Below are 20358 nucleotides of genomic sequence, written 5' to 3' on the forward strand. Positions count from 1 at the left end.
GTGTCCTCTATGCCATGGTGGTTTGTTAGAGCGCATGCTCATTAGCTGACACAGCAACACACATAAAAGTACTAACATAGGAACATAATACATTTTAAAATGCATTCTACTTAATATTATTGTCTTAGCAATAAAGGTGTAATCCAAATAACGTAATTTTATTAATGTCTGTAACTTTAATCAGATTCCTTAATCTTAAAAATAACACGTTACATTACTGCGTTACTGCAAAATGTAATTAGATTACCGTAACGCGTTACTAGGCTCTGCAATGCTTTGTAACGCATTACATCCAACACTGGACAATAATCGGGTCACTTTAGACCATCCTGTGACAGATGGGTTTGTCTCAACTTTGCTCAGATTCAGAGCAAACGGAGTGAGATGATTTAATTATTCATATTTGGCTGGAAAATCAATACATTTTGAAGGCATTTTCCTCAGTTTCAGTGTTGATATAGTCACTGTGTTTTGGCTTCGTAGGGCAGTAGATATCAGCATTGGTTATCGAAAATCCATATCGGTCAATCAATATCTGTGATGTGTGATTTCAAAATGTACGGCTCTGCAATACATTACAAATCCACCAACAGCAAAACATTCCTACTAGCTTACATAGTGTCAAACCGAAAATTATAAGCTGTTTTAAGGATGTGGAGTTGTAACGCCCCGTACACACATGCAGTGACTTTATCGCTTGATGTCGATGACTGAAGCAGTGCTCATTGCATCATATCATTAATAAAAGATGAATGATCTATCAATGTATGAATCAAACTCACTCAGACTGCCGACAATTTATTTCCCATGCATAATTTTTTATTATATCCATATATGTTGTTACAAACAAATCAAAGAACACTGAAATCGCTCAAAAAAACATCACAACGCTGCTCAGTCTAGTATGCACTCGATGCCATTATCTCGAAGGAGACGTTGTCTCACTGACACCCTCTTCCCTCCTATTGGTTGTCACTTCCGAAAGTCGTTCCTCATTTTCATAAAGTTAAACTTTTCTCAAATTTGTCACGTCGCTCGCCACGACCACATCTAGTCACCAGAGGTTGCTGTCGCTCGTGTCGCCGGAAGTCGACAGCTCTCATTGAAAATGAATGAGATGAGGTCGCTTTGTCCCTGGAAGTCGCTGCATGTGTGTACGGGGATTAAAGCATTAATATTGAGTTTTTAACTGAAAATTAATAACCTTTTAAAGCCAACATGAAATCAAAATTGACAGTTATTTTTATAACGTTCATGGTCTTATGATTGATTGATCAATGCAGATTATTCCAAAGACAAAAATGTTGCCTTTGTTATCTCTCAACAAAATGTAATCAATTCATGTCCAATCAATTCCTGATGAACATTATTAATTTCCTGTTTCACTCAAAAATACGTCACATTATAGAAGTCCAGTATATGGGTTGCGAGTGCCATTTCATGTGTACTTTAAATAAAAATGACGAATAACTCATGATTCGAGTATAGAGCACTCTTTCGTTAAAACATGTTAAATTAATTTATACAACACTCAGAAAATATTACACACATTTACACATTTCAATTTCATCACAAAATTCCATTAAACTGAGTTGTGTAACGTCTGACCAAATTAAATTACAGTAATACAACTTAAAATATATATATTTTTTTATGAAATGTATAAATCTTATTTATTTGGTATGAAAGTAATAGCTCATTTATATTCATTTATTTATACCAGTCAAATACTGAAGTGTACCCTTGAGATGAAAGATAAGTGTGTGTATACCTCCCAGGTTGATCAGGGTATTTTTGTTTACAGTAGGCCTCCAGAGAAGCATACACTCTTTCCCTCAGTGCTTCCACCTCAGATGGATTAGACAGTCCTTTTGAGTCTAAGGGTTGAAAAAAACAACACACAAAAACAACAATATATGGTGAACTATCGTAGACAAAGTCATATTCACACACTCAGCTCTAAGGATGAGCTTAATAGAAATCAGTATGTAAAGATAAACCTAGTCTGATGCACGGCACCACATTTAATGATCACGCTGGAAAGGGGGCCTGGGTAGCTCAGCATGTAAAGACGCTGACTACCACGCTTGGAGTTACTCCAGTCAGGCTTCCTAAGCAACCAATTGGCCCGGTTGCTAGGTTGGGTATAGTCACGTTGGGTTAACCTCCTCGTGGTCGCAATAATGTGGTTCTCGCTCTCGGTGGGGTGCGTGGTGAGTTATACGTGGATGCCGCGGTGAATAGTATGAGACTCCACACGCGCTAGGTCTCCGCGGTAATGCGCTCAACAAGCCACGTGATAAGATGCACGGATTGACTGTCTCAGACGCAGAGGCAAATGAGATTCGTCCTCCGCCACCTGGATTGAGGCGAGTCACTACGCCACCATGAGGACCTAGAGTGCATTGGTAATTGATCATGCCAAATTGAAAAAAAAAAAAAAAAAAAAATTCACGTTGGACATGTTATGATTCTAAATGTGGCACTTTATTTGATGCTAAATCGGTGTGCAATGCAAGACTATCTTTTCTTGTGGGTGATGAGGAATAATGCTAGCTTACATCAAATGCTTTAGCCTGTAGATAAAGCTATTTCAGAAAGTGGAGCAGCAATCCTCTTTCCACAATGGAAAGATTGTGCTTTGTTCAGACATTAAAAACAAAGTGCACATTTTTCTATGAATCTTCCCCACATATATCAACTGGGTTTTTTTTTTTTTCCATCTCTTTCTTGACTCATTATTTGATTAGAGTGCCAAAATTGAAGTCATTTTTACACTCCAAAATAACCATATTTATGTCTGAGATGATTAGTGGATACCATTTGCTGAATTCATGTGGCAACTATGTAGCATACTACTACCACTGTTTGAAATGTTTATTGTTGGATTCTGCACAGCTTTACATCCTGTTTTAAAAAAAGTATGCACTATACAGTATGAACTGCTTAATATAGTGATTACATAAAGCTTTCTATAGCTCAAGTTCATAGCCATTGGAATCCCATGTACTGCTTCTGGTTTTCTTCCAACATATTTTTTAATATTCCAAAACAAACAGCAAGGTAGCTTAATCAAACTGAGATTGCATCTAAATACAGACTGTGTGTGTGTGTGTGTGTGTGTGTGTGTGTGTGTCTGTGTGTGTGTATGTATCCATTACTGTACCTGGATTGAACAGAACAATAGCTCGCAGACATCCAAGTTCAGTCTTGTCCATCTGCATGTCTCTCATCTTTGACACAAGCTCTGTCAGCACTCTGTAAAACAAATAGTGATTAATATTTATGCTATCTGTCACCTCAGTCAGTCTGATTAATAGGGAATTCACTTTCCTCCAAAATACCCTTACAAATGTTGGTAAATGTTCTGTAACACATCAAATAGGCCCAACGAGTCATCGCTCCACCTTCATATTTAGTTTTCATATTGACTTGGAAATCAAAGCCATTATGTCCTATAAGACACATTCATCTCTACTGCAGACTGACTGGGCACCATATATTTCATTAGTGAAGACACCAGCATATCTCACACAGCCAGTGAAACATTATGACACCACTACATAACCATAAAACCATTAAGCCATACGGCTTAATGTAAAAATGCAATCAATCAAGAGTAAGATGTGGAGTATGTTTTCATGATGCAAATTCTAATATCATTATAGGGGTTATTTTCAAAAAATCATGTGTGCAAGACCTATGGCTGTCACCACGGGCGGACTGGGAAGAGAAATCGGCCCTGGACTTTACATAGAAACCAGCCCAAAAGTTGTTGAGCGGGGTGGGTGTTTCAGCTTATCGCCGCCCGTTCGGCCCAGTTTTGCGGCCGGCCCACTGGGAAAAGTCCCGGTTCTCCCTATGGCCAGTCCTGCCCTGGCTGTCAAAAACTTTCCAGGGGGTCTGCTATGAGGACATGTAAAATTTTCTCAGTAGATCACAGGATTATACCATCCTTTATACCCGGACATTGATTTTAAAGGTGATGTGTGTTATTTTTTCAAGTTTAAAGGGATAGTTCACCCAATAATGAAAATTCTGTCATAGTTTACTCACCCTCATGTTGTTCCAAACACGTCTGACTTTCTCATGTGGAACACACGAGAAGTTAATGAATATCATGGTCTATCTTTTCAATACAATAGCAATGGATAGTGACTCTTAAAGGGACAGTTCACCCAAAAAAGAAAATTCTCTCATCATTTACTTACCCTCATGCCATCCCAGATGTGTATGACTTTCTTTCTTCTGCAGAACATAAGCAAAGATTTTTAAAAGAATATTTCAGCTCTGTACATCCTCACAATGCAAGTGAATGGTGACCAGAACTCAGAAGGTCCAAAAATCACATAAAGGCAGCATAAAAGTAATGAACACAACTTGTTCTGAAGCAATATGATATGTGTGGGAGAGAAACAGATCAATATTTAGGTCCTTTTTTTTATTTTTTATTTTTCTAGAAATCTCCACCTTTGACCAGCCCCAGCCAGTATGTGGCTAAATGTAAAAGTGAAAGTAATTTCCACACCAGAATGTGGAAGTAAAAGCGTAGATTTTCAGTAAAAAAGGACTTTTAATTTAATATTGATCTGTTTCTCACCCACACCTATCATACCACTTCAGAAGATCTTCTGAGATCTGGTAACTATTCACTTGCATTGTGAGGACCAACAGAGCTGAGATATTCTTTTAAAAATCTTTGTTTATGTTCAGCAGAAGAAAGAAAGTCATACTGGTATGGCATCAGGTTGAGTAAATGATGAGAGAAATTTCATTTTTGGGTGAACTATCCCTTTAAAAAAGGACCCAAAGTGTCATAAAAGAAGTCCAAGCGACTTATGCAACATATTCAAAGTCTTTTGAAGGCATATGATAGGTTATGGTGAGTAACAACCCAAAATCGAATGACTTTTTCCAGTGAAAATCTTGACCTGCTTTGTCCGTGCGCTGACTACAATGCAACGAACAAGCTTCTTTCTTGCACTCATGAATGTGCAACAGAAATTTTTCACTGAAAAATGACGTACATTTCGGGTTGTTTCTCACCAAAACGTATGCTTTCAGAAGACTATGACGAATTATTTGCATGTATGATACTTTTGGGTACTTTTTAAGATTTAATGTGAGTCACTATCATCTGCTATTGTATTTAATAGAAAATGTGAATATTTATTAAAACATCTCCTTTTGTGTTCTGCTTATAAGCTATAAAGTCATATGGGTTTTGAGCGACAAAAGGGTGAGTAAATGACAGTATTGTCATTTTTAGGTAAATTATTCCTTTAAAGTACATTCTACTAACCCAGCTTAATATTCACCTTATTTTACACGGAACAGTTCGCATTTTTCATGCATTATGAACGCAACTCTGCAGGTTCACATTATTTTGACATTGCTTGATTCCAAATATTTGTGGCTGTATATGTTACCATACATAGCAAATGGCACACAACAACATTAGGTGAATTGTCATGTGTGTCATCATAGTTCACCTGCCTCAGATATGGTTCTTGAACAAGAAGTTTCTCTTCTGTACTCGTCTACTCATTAGCCTGAATTTGTATGTTGCAAAACCATCATTATGATAATAATAACAATATGGTATTATATGTTATATTATGAAATAGAATTATATTGACATTGTAAACACACACACACACACACACACACACACACACACAGACAGGCGTTTCAACCTGCCTGACATAGCAATATTCGCTTAACCAATGATGTAAATTTTGGGTGGAACAATCTGTTTGGCCGACCATAGCAATCAAACACTTTCACTTTATGTTCTTCTGTAGTCTTTATTCTTGGGAACTTTGGAAATTTACTAACCTGTCAAAGATGGCTCCCACACCGGCAGTGTGTGCACTGTTTCTATGGACATGAAGGCCTGTAGCTAATAATATTCCATCTTTCACAGCTATGGAACGATGTGAAAAAGAAGCAATCAGGAGTTCATTCCATCCTAGTGACAGAGGACAGGAACACAAAAGCATTTTGATATGTGTTCTCAAAAGAAAATGCAAGATCTTAAGGATATTTCTTATACAATAAAAATATTTACGATTGTATTCATGGTGTTTTAACAAGGACATTGCAAGCCCCTGTCCAATCAACTATCAGATAATTTCCCTCATGCAAATAGCACTCATGAAGCTCCCGTAGCATCCCAGAGGTGCAGGGACCCCAGATAGCGTGTTTAAAGACAATATTTATTTATTTATTTATTTTTATTAAATTTTACCCTTATGTGTTAAAGCAATCGCCACTGATGCTTTGGAACAATGCTGCATCAAACGCATCTCTACATTCATATAAATTCTTCTGAAATAGCATGCAATGCCACATAAATGTAAACATGCTTATTTAATAAGCTTTTTTTTTGTTTTTTTCAGATGTAACTCCATAGTTAGAAGTAGATGCAGACCAAATATGGGTCACGTCAGGTTAATATCTGCAGGAATCAAACAAAAGCTGTATGTGTTTATTTACTGACGCACCTGCTCGCAGGAGGATGACTTGATCATCCAGCGGGAGATCAGAAAAGTAAGGTATCCGCTTGGCCCACTCCACTAAAGTAAAGAGTTGCTTGTCAGCTGCTTGACAGATGTTTGTTACTGGGTCGTTAGGCTGGAGAGAGAAGAGAGAAAGAAGACCTCTATGTCAGTGACTTTCCTGGCTACCCATAGTAAGAAAAATCATAAAATGAGATCTCTTTAATATCTCTATTGTTTCTCCAAGACAGCAATGAGATTAGAAGTTAGCACTGATTCTGAATTTGGAGATCCTAGCTCAAATCTTGGTGGGACCTTCTAGGCTCAAGTTACTTTAAGGGTTTCTGTAACTTAACTGCGATAGCAAGTTAAGCAACACCTAGGGCATGGGTTTGATTCTCAGGGTGCACACAAACTGATCAAATGTACAGTGCATCCGGAAAGTATTCACAGCACTTCACTTTTTCCACATTTTGTTATGTTACAGCCTTATTCCAAAATGGATTAAATTCATTATTTTCCTCAAAATTCTACAAACAATACCCCATAATGACAACGTGAAAGAAGTTTGTTTGAAATCTTTCCAAATTTATTACAAATAAAAACATGTACATAAGTATTCACAGCCTTTGCCATGACACTCAAAATTGAGCTCAGGTGCATCCTGTTTCCACTGATCATCCTTGAGATGTTTCTACAACTTGACTGGAGTCCACCTGTGGTAAATTCAGTTGATTGGACATGATTTGGAAAGGCATACACCTGTCTATTTAAGGTCCCACAGTTAACAGTGCATGTCAGAACACAAACCAAGCCATGAAGTCCAAGGAATTGTCTGTAGACCTCTGAGACAGGATTGTATCGAGGCACAGATCTGGGAAAGAATGATTTCTGCAGCATTGAAGGTCCCAGTGAGCACAGTGGCCTCCATCATCCGTAAATGGAAGAAGTTTGGAACCACCAGGACTCTTCCTAGAGCTGGGCGCCTGGCCAAACTGAGCGATCGGGGGAGAAGGGCCTTAGTCAGGGAGGTGACCAAGAACCCATTGGTCACTCTGACAGAGCTCCAGCATTTCTCTGTGGAGAGAGGAGAACCTTCCAGAAGAACAACCATCTCTGCAGCACTCCACCAATCAGGCCTGTATGGTAGAGTGGCCAGACGGAAGCCACTCAGTAAAAGGCACATGACAGCCCGCCTGGAGTTTGCCAAAAGGCACCTGAAGGACTCTCAGACCATGAGAAACAAAGATTGAACTCTTTGGCCTGAATGGCAAGCGTCATGTCTGGAGGAAACCAGGCACCGCTCATCACCTGGCCAATACCATCCCTACAGTGAAGCATGGTGGTGGCAGCATCATGCTGTGGGGATGTTTTTCAGCGGCAGGAACTGGGAGACTAGTCAGGATCGAGGGAAAGATGAATGCAGCAATCTACAGAGACATCCTTGATGAAAACCTGCTCCAGAGCGCTCTGGACCTCAGACTGGGGTGAAGGTTCATCTTCCAACAGGACAACGACCCTAAGCACACAGCCAAGATAACAAAGGAGTGGCTCCGGGACAACTCTGTGAATGTCCTTGAGTGGCCCAGCCAGAGCCCAGACTTGAACCCGATTGAACATCTCTGGCGAGATCTGAAAATGGCTGTGCACTGACGCTCCCCATCCAACCTGATGGAGCTTGAGAGGTCCTGCAAAGAAGAATGGGAGAAACTGCCCAAAAATAGGTGTGCCAAGCTTGTAGCATCATACTCAAAAAGACTTGAGGCTGTAATTGGTTCCAAAGGTGCTTCAACAAAGTATTGAGCAAAGGCTGTGAATACTTATGTACTTTTTCGTTTTTTTTCCTTTTTAATAAATTTGCAAAGATTTCAAACAAACTTCTTTCACGTTGTCATTATGGGGTATTGTTTGTAGAATTTTGAGGAAAATAATGAATTTAATCCATTTTGGAGTAAGGCTGTAACATAACAAAATGTGGAAAAAGTGAAGCGCTGTGAATACTTTCCGGATGCACTGTATCCCTTGAATGCACCTTAAGTGTCTTCCCTAGGAGTAAATGTAACTGGAGAACAAGTGGAGATTTTTCCTGAAGTGTCCTGCCTTTTTATTTTTTTTATTTTTTTTTTTTTTTGATAATTTCCTCTAGTGTTTGAGGTCTCTTCTGAAACTCACAAACTGTGCTCGGATTTAGCATGATACCAAAGTCTGAAATCAAAAGCCAAATATATTTATATAAACTTTATACTAAAGACCAAATTATCTGGACTATTCACATTCATCAACAGGGTCTATACTCTTACTGTCACTTTTGTTTCTATTTGAATATCTTCTAATAAATTTTAGAAGCATCTGAGACAAAGGTGATACTGTAAGGCATATTATGGGTTCAATACAAGTCAAGCTCAATTGACAGCATTTATGGCATAATGTTGGCATAAAGTATAGCCATAAGATATAAATAATATGCATGTTAACATTATTTTAGTGATCAAATCGCTTACTAACCTTTTCTATGTAAAGTTATAGCCAAACTTTGTTACCAATATAACGCTGTAACCCTAAAACGACTGTAAAAATGATGATTTAACCAACTTTACAGTGCAAAAAACACAAGTATTAACAGAAGAATAAAAATAAGTATTTTTATAAAATTATATGCTTCACATTTTGCCTTTAAACCCTCCACAAATGGACCCCTTTCACTTCCTTTGTAAGTGCCTCACTGTAACCTCGATTTTTGCTTTTGTTTTTTTAAAGAAAAGGAGAGACAAACCAAAATAATTTTTTGTTGTAATCACATTTATGCCACAAATGCTTTCAATAGAGCTTCACTTGAACCCAGGATGTTCCTTTAAATTAAACAAAACAGGGAAGTCCTTTAGGTCTCCTGAGATAAGAAAGAGTAACAAATGTATCTAAACACACATTTATCTAAACAATGCTGGAAAATTGACAAGCTGTGTTTGCAATATCTGCTGAAACTGCTTCCAATTTGTGTTATTGATTTAACTGTGTTAAATAACCAGGCTGGGAGACACAAAGCAACAGCAATACTAAACAGAGAGAATTCCACTACCTATCTATCTGACAGACAGATAGATTAATCACCTTTGAGCTTTTTGCATTTAGATAGTCCTGTGGTTTGAAAAATGAATTATTAAAAGTACAAATGAGCCATGCAGTCTCTCAATTACAATAAAGTCATAAAACTGCAATTTTTTAATTATATAAGAATTAGAAAAGTGTTGTTCAAATTAGTTTTAGAAAAAATAAATAGCATGTCACACCATAGGTCTCTGCTGTCACTGCATGGCATTTCACACGTCACATCAATTACCCTAATGCAGTCAGAAGTTGTGTGAGGTGTAATTTGTCCTCAATGGAATATATACAGTGCATTCGGAAAGTATTCAGACGCCTTCATTTTTTTTTTTTTTACTTTTTGTTATGTTGCGTGCTTTAAATTATTTTATTTTTTTCACATCAATCTACAATCCATACCCCACAATGACAATGCAAAAAACAGATTTTTGATAAATTTGCAAATTTATTAAAACGAAAAAAACTGAAATATCACATTGACATTCACATCGACTGAGTATTCAGACCCTTTGCTATGACACTTCTAATTTAGCTCAGATACATCACATTTCTCTGAATCATCTTTGAGATGTTTCTACACTTTGATTAGAGTCCACCTGTGGCAAATTCAATTGATTGGACATGATTTGGACAGGCACACACCTGTCTATATAAGGTCACAGCTAAAAATGCATATCAGAGCAAAAACCAAGCCATGAGGTCAAAGGAACTGCCTACAGAGCTCAGAGACAGGATTGTGTCGAGGCACAGATCTGGGGAAGGCTACAATAATTTCATCTGCATTGAAGATTCCCAAGAACAAAATGGCCTCCATAATTCTTAAATGGAAGAAGTTTGGAACAACCAGGACTCTTCCTAGAGCTAGCCACCCAGCCAAACTGAGCAATCGGGGGAGAGGGGCCTTGGTAAGAGAGATGACCAAGAACCCGATGGTCACTCTGGTTTAGCTCCAGAATTCATGTTTGGAGATAGGAGAACCTTGCAGAAGGACGGCCATCACAGGAACACTCCACCAATCTGGGCTTTATGGCAGAGTGGCCAGACGGAAGCCTCTCCTCAGTGCAAGACACACAAAAAAGCACCTAAAGGACTCTCAGACTGTGAGAAACAAGATTCTCTGGTCTGATGAAACGAAGATTGAACTGTTTGGCCTCAATTCCAAGTGTCATGTCTGGAGGAAGCCAGGCACCGCTCATCACCTGCACAATACCATCCTAACAGTGAAGCATGGTGGTGGTAGCATCATGCTGTGGGGGTGTTTTTCAGTGGCAGGGACTGGGGGACTGGTTAGGGTTGAAGGAAAGCTGAATGCAGCAAAATACAGAGATATCCTTAATGAAAACCTAGTCCAGAGCGCTCAGGACCTCAGACTGGGCCGAAGGTTCACCTTTCAATGGGACAATGACCCTAAGCACATAGCCAAGACAACACAAGAGTGGTTTAGGGAAAACTCTGTGAACGTCCTTGAGTTGCCCAGCCAGTGATTATAAATGAGATGGCTGGTGAAGTTCAGGGTGCACACTTGTCTGTGTAGGCGCCTCGTGCCGCCACCAGCAAGATGCCGCATGCTGCCCTGGGTGGCTGCCCATGTCACCCATGCCTAAATCTGCCACTGCTGCCAAAGGTGCTTCAACTAAGTACTGAGTTAAGAGTCTGAATACTTATGTCAATGTGATATTTCAGTTTTTTCTTTTTAATAAATTTGCAAAGTTTTCAAAAATATGGTTTTTATTTTGTCATTATGGGGTATGGAGTGTAGATTGATGTAAAAAAATAAAATAATTTAAAGCATTTTAGCATAAGGCTGCAACACAACAAAATGTGAAAAAAATGAAGAGGTCTGAATACTTTCTGGATATATATATATATATATATATATATATATATATATATATATATATATATATATATATATATTTAAGCAATGTCACACGAGTAAGAGTGCGATATGGTCCTACATCAGCACTGCTGTGATTCGCCCGCAGGCCGAGTGATTTAGGGCCATATAGCACAATTGCGAATGTGATATTGCTTATATACAACAGTTCAATGAACTAGTAAATTAAAAAAAATTAGGAAAAACTGAGTACGGTCATAAAAACGCATTTGTGCATGGAACTACTTTCTTATGTAATGGATCAGAATCTGCCGTTGTTTGTTCAAACCAAATGATGCGTCCAAGCCTTCGTTAGTAATTCAAAAATGTCACTTCAGAAATAGTATCACGGCTTTTCACGTGCTGTTTCTACCAAGTTATTGGATAAACATGGATGTGTGTGTGTGTGTGTGTGTGTGTGTGAGAGAGAGAGAGAGAGAGAGAGAGATGGAGCATGTGCCATCACCTGTTGCCACTCCCAAGCAGAGATGCTGTCAGCTTTCTGAAGATCAGCTTTCTCAGTGGAAAAGTAGCCGTCCAAGCGGGGGTAATTCTACCTATTTCACAGTAGCCGGTATGCAAGAGTCATTCACTACAGAAACCGCAATCTCCTCTGCCATTTTAAACAGTATGTCATTGTCCTCTCCAATGTGGAAAGTCTGGTAAGAGGTAAACGCCTTGAATTTGTGTAATTAATTAGTCTGTTTTGTCTCTCAGCTGTGATGAGCCGTAATGCTTAAGTTGTTTGTTTAAAGCCATTTAAAGCTATTTCCTAGCTTTACAGTAGTAGTGTAGTAGTAATACGAGCGATCACGTAGAGCTGTTGTATGCAAACACTGACTGACGCTGACTTCACGTCACCTAACTGGCTCATATTACACACAAAAATGATCTTTTGCCACCACCTGCTGGCTAACATATGTAATGTCAAAAAATTACATGTAAAGAGGCACATACTATATACAGTAGCTCTTAACACATCTGCACTGCTCTTACACTTTAGTTTAGAATGGCATGACCACAAGTGGAGTGATACACACAGTGAAGCGTCCGAGTGATGATGGTGTGAGACTATCAGTACTCATGGAACGCCTCACGTCCAATCAAATTCGAGGACCGAATTTACTTATATAACTTATATAACTGTTGTATATATATATGTTTAACTCTTGCTCTGGACCACTATGAGATAAAAGCTTTTCCTCATACTTGAGTAACTCAAACTCTCCAGCCACAGCCCAGAATCAATCAAACAAGCACTGCCACACTGTACATGTTTTGTTGTTGTCACTGAGCAAACATTCTCGCTGTTGGACCACATAATTAAGTCGTCATTGAAATAGCCTCATCCACCCAGAAAGAAAAGCTCTCTCATTTTAGTGCTATCATATTCTTGATGGTTCAGTTCACAAACTTGTTGCAAAACAGACTTGTAGCCATAAAAATCCCCCACAAAGGAGATATTTTTGGAGGAAAATTATTTTCTGTGCAACAAAACATACAGTGATCAGAGACTATCAAGCTCAAAAAAGGACAAAAAGCACCATAAAAGTAGTCCACACAACTTGTGTGCTTTATTCCAAGACTTCTGAAATAAAATCACTTTCATGTGTGTGCATATTCAAATTTGACACATGAAGACACAACATACCAGGTTTAACGTCAATGACGGCAAACAGCATTGGTTCACATTTACTTCGTAACCAATCGCGACACGGCAAAATATCAGGAATATCCAGAAGCGCACATGAGATCATGTGGCAGAGGGACAAATTTTCAGTCTGTTCTTCACACAAATTTATGGTATGGCTTCACAAGGCGTGGAACATGGCAGACAAGTCATACAGTATGGACTAATTTTATGGTGCTTTTTTTGTCCCATTTTTGGAGCTTGACAACCCATAGTCATTGCTGCTTTCATGAAATGAAAAATAGCAGTGTAAAAAGTTTACAAAATATCTCCCTTTGTGTTCCATGGAAGATAGAAATTCATACGGGTTTGGAACAACATAAGGATGAGGGTAAACTATTCCTTTAATACTTTAAAGGTCATATAACCCACGAAACTGAAATATCACAACATCAAGAAAATAAACAAAAAAATAAAGCTTTTTCAAATATAGAAATGAAATGCCCCCGTTTTATTGCTAAATATCTTATTCTAATTAAATTTCAATCTAAAATAATCACTAAGGATGAACCTAACAGAGAAATCTTAACAGTTTTCCAATCAACCCATAAGGAACTGAAATTCATTAGAGCCCTATTTCATCTCAGAGGACCTTCCCCAAAGCTCAAGGACAAACAACCATAAAAAAGAAAATCTGTAAACAAACAAGTGGGGAAGACAAAGCACATGCCTCTTTCTCCCTCATCTCACTGACCTCTACCTGATTTAGAGCGTACAGATGCACAAAACAGAGGACAAATATGCAGCGTTAGCCTCAGTGTGTCTAACTGACATGGTTCATGTGCTAGGTTGAGGCTCTTATCTAATGGCATGACAATGTGCTTATTCTGCAGTATGCCCCCTCTCAAGGGGTCTCTACGAAGGCCTTCAATGCCAGAGTACATTCATATGTAGCAAAATCCTTCCATTGGTAGCAACTGACTGTCAGATTTTAAAAATAGCCTTCAGACAGACAAAAATAACTTTCTGCCACACCGGCCACTTTCGAGTGAATTGAGAAAATTTACTGGTCATAAATATTTCATACCGGCCACAAAGAAGTATTTTGCATAGGTTTTATAAGAATATCGTCATATTTTCGAATGGGTGGGTGGAACTGATTGTTTTGCACTTAAAAGGTAAAAGTTGTAGCGAGACTTGCAAGTCACAACAGCTTTCTTTAGTAGACAGTTTGACTTGAACCACTTACATCAGCGAAGGTCAGACCATTTTTCTTACAATTCGTTTTAAACCATGTATTATGTTGCAGCTCACTATGAAGTTACAGGCCAATTGGTGAGTAAATTCATTCAGCACAGCCAATGTTTACTTGCATTCGCTACTTGTTAAGCATTACATTTGGACCCTGCACACAAAGCTACACAAATCTGGATCTGGGCCTCGTTTCCCAATAACGATTGATCTTAGCGGTTAAGAGCGTTTTCTATGAGCGATTTTATGAATGTTTGCTCATTTTTACATGCATTTCCCAAAACTGTAGAACCTCCCCGGACGGTACTACACAACGTGTGGTGTGGGCGAGAGCACCCTTAGGTGTCAGAGAGGAAGAGGAGACAAGGATGAGGAGCCAATATACTGTACAGATGATTTTCATACACGGCATCAAGTTATTTAATTTTTTCCTTCTCTCTCTGATTGTAAATTTTACAGTTCTCTGCAACAAGCATGCCACCACTTTGTTGTTACCAACTAGTCCACAAATAACTTTATTTGCTATCTGTTCATCCAATATTGACTAATAATTTTCTGCATTTATTATTGTTATTATTATTATTATTATTATTAGCCTTTTCGGGTAAAAATTATAATGAAATAAAACGTATGTATACTGATATTTAATGAGCATAAAGTGAAGCTATAGGTATTTAAATTGTATTATGTGTAATTTCGTGATTGTCCTGCACATGTCTGCATAAGTCTGTATCCTTACAATGTTCTTAGCACTGTACGAGTACTCCAGAGCACTCGTTAATCTATGAGCATTTTCAAGTATTATTTAAGTTACGATACTTTTGGAAAACGGGCCGCAAAACTAAGATGATTCGTAAGATGGATTCTACGATCTACTTAGTCTTACGATGCTTTTGCGAAACGAGGCCCTGGTTCTTCCTTCAACAGCTGAAATCCCAGCAAAAAGATCTTCTTTCTCTCTATCTGCAGGGAAGGTTGAACCTTTCTTTTGTCTTGACATTCAGCAAATGAACCCTCCCCTAAACCCTCCCCGTTCAGTGAAGTGCAATAGTGAAGTGTAAATCTGAAATGACGCATTTCAGATGAGCCAAATGTTCTCCATAAGTTGAATGTCGAATGTGTTGAATGTGTGATTTAGAGGGAGAGACTGGCTTACAGAGTTGGCAGGCACACCCAGGTTGGCTTCCACGTAGGTCTCCGTCTTTGGTTCCACTGCCAGTTCGGCTTCCAGAATCTTCTCCACGGGCATGTCCTCGTTGGCACAGCTGCTGAACTCTCCCTCGCTCCGCTCCTTTGCCCGCTGCCGCTCCTCCTGAACGGCTGCACACATGCACATAAAAAATTTGAATCGCTTGCATATGTGCAGGCACACACTGGCATGTACAGAAAAATATACAAACAAAATCATGACCTTGCACACAATAGCACACAGCTGCATTTGGTTTGTTCTAATGCTAGATGTTTCCACAAAAAAAGCTCGGGCTGTTTTTCATCGAGTAGTATATGCATACAGCACATTATTCACTGACTTCAGAGGACTGAAATCACAACGGTGACAGTTACCAAAGTTGAGGAGGTCAACCTATGTTTTAAGTAACATTATTAGCAATATGTATTCTGCTCTATAAATTATGTATATTTTATTTGGGTATGGTCCAACGCAAACTTGACTGACTACATTGAATCTCTTCTGCAGGTAAAGTCCATGGACAGAGTCATGGGCAATAAAACTATCCCTCTAAAACATTCCGTCAAGTGATTAGTTATGCAGACACACAAGAAGGGGTTCAGACAAGAAGGGGTTTTGTGTGTGTGAATGTGTGGATCTTTATGGGAACGTTACAAAATAAATAATTTTTGTCTTGTTGTCCAGTAAAAATATCTTAACAATATAAATTTACTTGTGAAGCATACTGTAATGCGTATGATTTTTAGACTTGTTTTCAGAGAACATATCATTTAGGGAATTGTTTACTAAAAAATTAAAATTCAGACATGTTGTTTCAAACGCTTATGACTTTCTTCCATGGAACGCAAAAGGAAAAAGTTGGAAGAATATATTAGTTGCTTTTTCCATGCAATTACAATGAAAGGGGACTGAAGCTCTCCAGCTTTTGTAAATGGTGTTAGAATGTAAATTTTTTGGTGAAATTTGTATTTATTTTTCTTTCTCCATTAGCAATTTATTTTTCTCATTTAAGCCTAAATCAAAAAAAGGAAGTTTACGCTAAAAAAATCAATTTGCAGTGGGGTAAGAAAAATAAACCTAATTCACGACGTGTTCTCCAAAAAAAAAGTCTCATTATCTTATACGTTTTTGTTTCTTAAGTAAATGTATCTTGTTTTTGTCATTGTTTTATGTGATTTGTTCATGTTTTATGTTAATGTCTTGTATTTTGGAAGTTTAGTTCCTGTTTTATAGTCATGTGTTCCATGTCATGTTATTTCCTGTTTCCCTGCCAGGTCATGTGATTCCCTGTTTCATGTCATGCGGTCCCCTGGTCATGTGATTTCATGTTTCCCTCCATGTTCATGTGTCTTGTTTTCATTGGTTTATTGTCTTGTTACCTTGTTATCAGTTTTGTCTTGTCATTGGTTATCATTGTCATGTTTCTCCCTTGTCCATATATTTAAGCCTCATGTTTGCATTGTCCATTGTCAGGTATTGTAAGTGTAACATTTTTGTCAAAGTCAAAGTCAAAGTCAAAGTCAAAGTCAAAGTCAAAGTCAAAGTCAAAGTCAAAGTCAAAGTCAAAGTCAAAGTCAAAGTCAAGTCAATGTTTTGTTTCACGTTTGGATTTACGGTTGTTGGATTTCACTTATGTAAATAAACTGCACCTGGGTTCTAACTTAATCATTGTTTTCGTCAGCCTGTCTTTGCCAACAACGTTACAGTTTTAGGGAAGTTTAGATATTTTACTTGAAAACAAGACTTATTTTTTTAGTAAATGCATAAGTGTGTGTCTGTGTGTGCACTTGTGGGTGTGTGTCTATATGTTGTGTACAAAGTGTACACATTTGTTTGGCTTTGTTTAGACGAGGAGCCAGGTCTAATCCTCAGTCAGTCCACTGTGGTTTAAAAGCAGTGGGAAATAGTCAGGCTCACTGTCAGGCTGTGGAACATTTCAGCTTTTCCTTCTGTCTATATAAGCTGTTTTATGACTCTCTCTCTCTCTCTGTTAGACAGAAACCATTAGCAGATCATGAGGGGATTTCTTGAGTGGGAATCAGCTGAAGTATAAAGCTTTGCTCCAGGAGTAAGGGAGAGGTGAGGAGAGAGGCAAAAGGAAATTATTTTAGCCTTATTGTCCTCAGAAACAGAGAGAGTGAGAGACTTGTGTGTCTGGTTTCATTCTCAGAAGCCTAAGTGTAAGGGCCATAGTGAAGATATGTAAATCAAAACAGTGTTAAATTGTCTCAAATCATTCATCATTTTGTCATATTCAGTGATATTCATAAACACTGATCGCATAAGCAGTATTTCCCGATTAAAGGAATAGTTCACCCAAAAAAGGAAATACTGTCATTATTTACTCACCCTCATGTCCTGTATGACCTGTATGACTTTCTTTTTTTTCTGCGGAACACAAAAGAAGATGTTTTAAAGGATGTACCGTTTTCTGATTTCCATACAATAGCAGTTAATGACTCACGTCTGAGCTTAAAAAGCACCCAAAAGTGTCATAGAAGAAGTCCATGACAATATGGTATTCTGAAGGCATACCATCACATTTTTCATGACATTCTTTAAAATATCTACTTTTCTATTCCGCAGAAAAATAAAGTCACACGAGTTTGAAATGACATGGGGGTGAGTAAATGACGACAGAATAAAATGTTTTTGACTGAACTATTTCTTTAAGCTCCATACTCTGTTTAGGGCTAGGTGTCCTTTATTCCGAAATAGGATATTTAACAACTACTGGGATATTCCCATACATGTAATCAACATATTCCAAATAAACTAAGACACGCACATTCACACTATTCTCTTGTGGAAATGTTTGCTCTTGCCATATTATTTTAAATCATTTTAAGTAATTCTGCACAGTAATTTAATCAAATTATTAATTTGTATCTATGTCCTTGATAACAGCAAACAAGAGTGCAATGAATTGTAAAGTGTAGGTCATTAGACTGTAATTTTATTTATTTGTCTCCTTGATACAAAAAAGGCTTTTCGCAACTGCCTGTGTCCTACAACACTCATAATTTGAACATGCACAAATAGAAATGAACAGTGGATATTCCAAATAAGGTGTATACATAACAGAATTTCCGATTAACACAGGCATATGTCAGCTGTTTATTCGGTTTTCTAGGAACCGGAATATTGGCTTAATCAGGTTTATATGACCAACAACCAGAATATGACCATATTCTAGTAATATTCTGAGTTTTCATGTGCATGTAAATGTGGTCAATTACTTAAATAAAGAAAGAGCGTACCTTCTCTCTTCATTCCCATGGCTAAGCATTTCTGATAGCGGCAGTACTGGCAGCGATTGCGTTGCCGTTTGTCGATTATACAGTCTTTGTTGTCTCGGCAAGTGTACGTCAGATCCTTTCTCACTGTTCTTTTGAAGAAGCCCTTACAGCCTTCACAGCTGTACACCCCATAGTGTTTACCTGCCAGAAGACACATACTTTAGTATTCTCCTCAGCAGGGCTACCTTTAATTGGCATTTAATATCAATAATTCAAGAGCAACACATCCGTTTTTGCAAAACACTGCTCTGAAAGACAGAAATGAAAGTGCGATACAAGTAGAAATGACAGCAGCTTAACTTATGGTAAATAATCATATTATATGACTTGATTCCAGTTGGCCAATTGTGGACTTCTGCTTTCAATTATTTTTGTAAAATGACTGATAAACTGTATAATTGACTGTTGTCCCAGGTAACATAAATACTGTCATGTCTTTCATATTATTCCTCCTTCAAATCTATATTTCATGTCAATTTATTCATTTGGTAAGTAACCATGTAATAAGCAATATAGTGTACAGTCAGCTGGTAGTTGTGGCAAAATAAAACCCTTTAGCGTGATCAGGACCCCAATAAGGACAACGACCAGCAAACTATAAACAAAGTCCCTTTAAGGCGAGTCAGGTCATTCGACAGGTACACTATTTTCTATGGGTGCAAGTACAGCAAGTACACACGTGGTGAGCAAGAGACAGACACAGTGGGTGTAGCGTCAGGCCTTGGAGGCATTTATTTAAAAAAAAAAAAAAAAAAAGGAAAAATAGTGTCCATGGGGCAATTCACAATAAAGGGGGATCTGGCGCCCTTGCAGTGAATGAGGCTCAGTGTAGGTAAGGGGAGTGTCGAAAGGGACGGTCCAGGACGTGGTCGGGGTCCGGTGGTCACACGCGCTCCCCTCATATGTTCCGGGGCGCGAGGGGCGGCGGCTTCTGTGGCAGCCTGTCTTCCCAAGGGCTGTGGCGAGTGTGAGAAGGGTATAGCTGCAGGCAGTGCTCCAAAAAGGGGTGGTCGCTTCAAACCACCATTAAAGATATAGGGAGCCCCTTACCTAACCCTTTCCCTAACCTTAACTGTGAGTGGAAGTGACACCCCCATTTGGAGTAACCCCACCCTCTTTTGGGGATTCCGCCCCCATTTGGAGGTCTCCGCCCTGCAGCTATACCTACTTAAGTGTGAGAGGAAGGTGGCCCGGTTTCCTAGCCCGTCTGCCACGTGCTGTCATCCCCAGCAATGCATCTAACTCATGCCGGGGTTCCAGTGGAACAGGTCCGGCGGCATGTCTAACTTGGCCGGTCCCCTCCCTGCTCAGCTCCTGGACCTGAGGACGCCAGTGTGTGCACACAAGGAGATAGAAACCAGCTTCCTGAGGAGAGGTGCGCTCTACATTTTAATGGCAGTGATGATGAGGCTATATACACATCAGTTGTGCCCCAAACGAGGCTTATTAAATTGTACAGAAATCTCCAAGACAGTTGGTCAATATTACAAGCAAATAACATATTTCAAAAA

General features: G+C 38.6%; 1 protein-coding gene across 2 annotated transcripts in view; it reads right to left on the bottom strand.

The window, feature by feature from the left end:
* LOC127440105 (retinoic acid receptor RXR-alpha-B) overlaps positions 1-20358 on the bottom strand; it is a 103874-nt gene that overhangs the window by 4391 nt on the left and 79125 nt on the right. The window contains exons 5-11 of one of the 2 annotated variants that reach the window (XM_051696502.1): positions 18809-18988; positions 17898-17936; positions 15516-15679; positions 6507-6636; positions 5839-5971; positions 3167-3258; positions 1772-1877 (exon numbers count right to left, since the gene is read on the bottom strand). In XM_051696502.1, the coding sequence (XP_051552462.1) occupies positions 1772-1877; positions 3167-3258; positions 5839-5971; positions 6507-6636; positions 15516-15679; positions 17898-17936; positions 18809-18988 (844 nt within the window). The remainder of the gene's footprint in view (positions 1-1771; positions 1878-3166; positions 3259-5838; positions 5972-6506; positions 6637-15515; positions 15680-17897; positions 17937-18808; positions 18989-20358) is intronic. The other variant, XM_051696503.1, reaches the window with a different exon arrangement.

Source organism: Myxocyprinus asiaticus, chromosome 4 (genome assembly GCF_019703515.2).
Source record: "Myxocyprinus asiaticus isolate MX2 ecotype Aquarium Trade chromosome 4, UBuf_Myxa_2, whole genome shotgun sequence".
In the NCBI taxonomy this organism is placed as follows: domain Eukaryota; kingdom Metazoa; phylum Chordata; class Actinopteri; order Cypriniformes; family Catostomidae; genus Myxocyprinus; species Myxocyprinus asiaticus.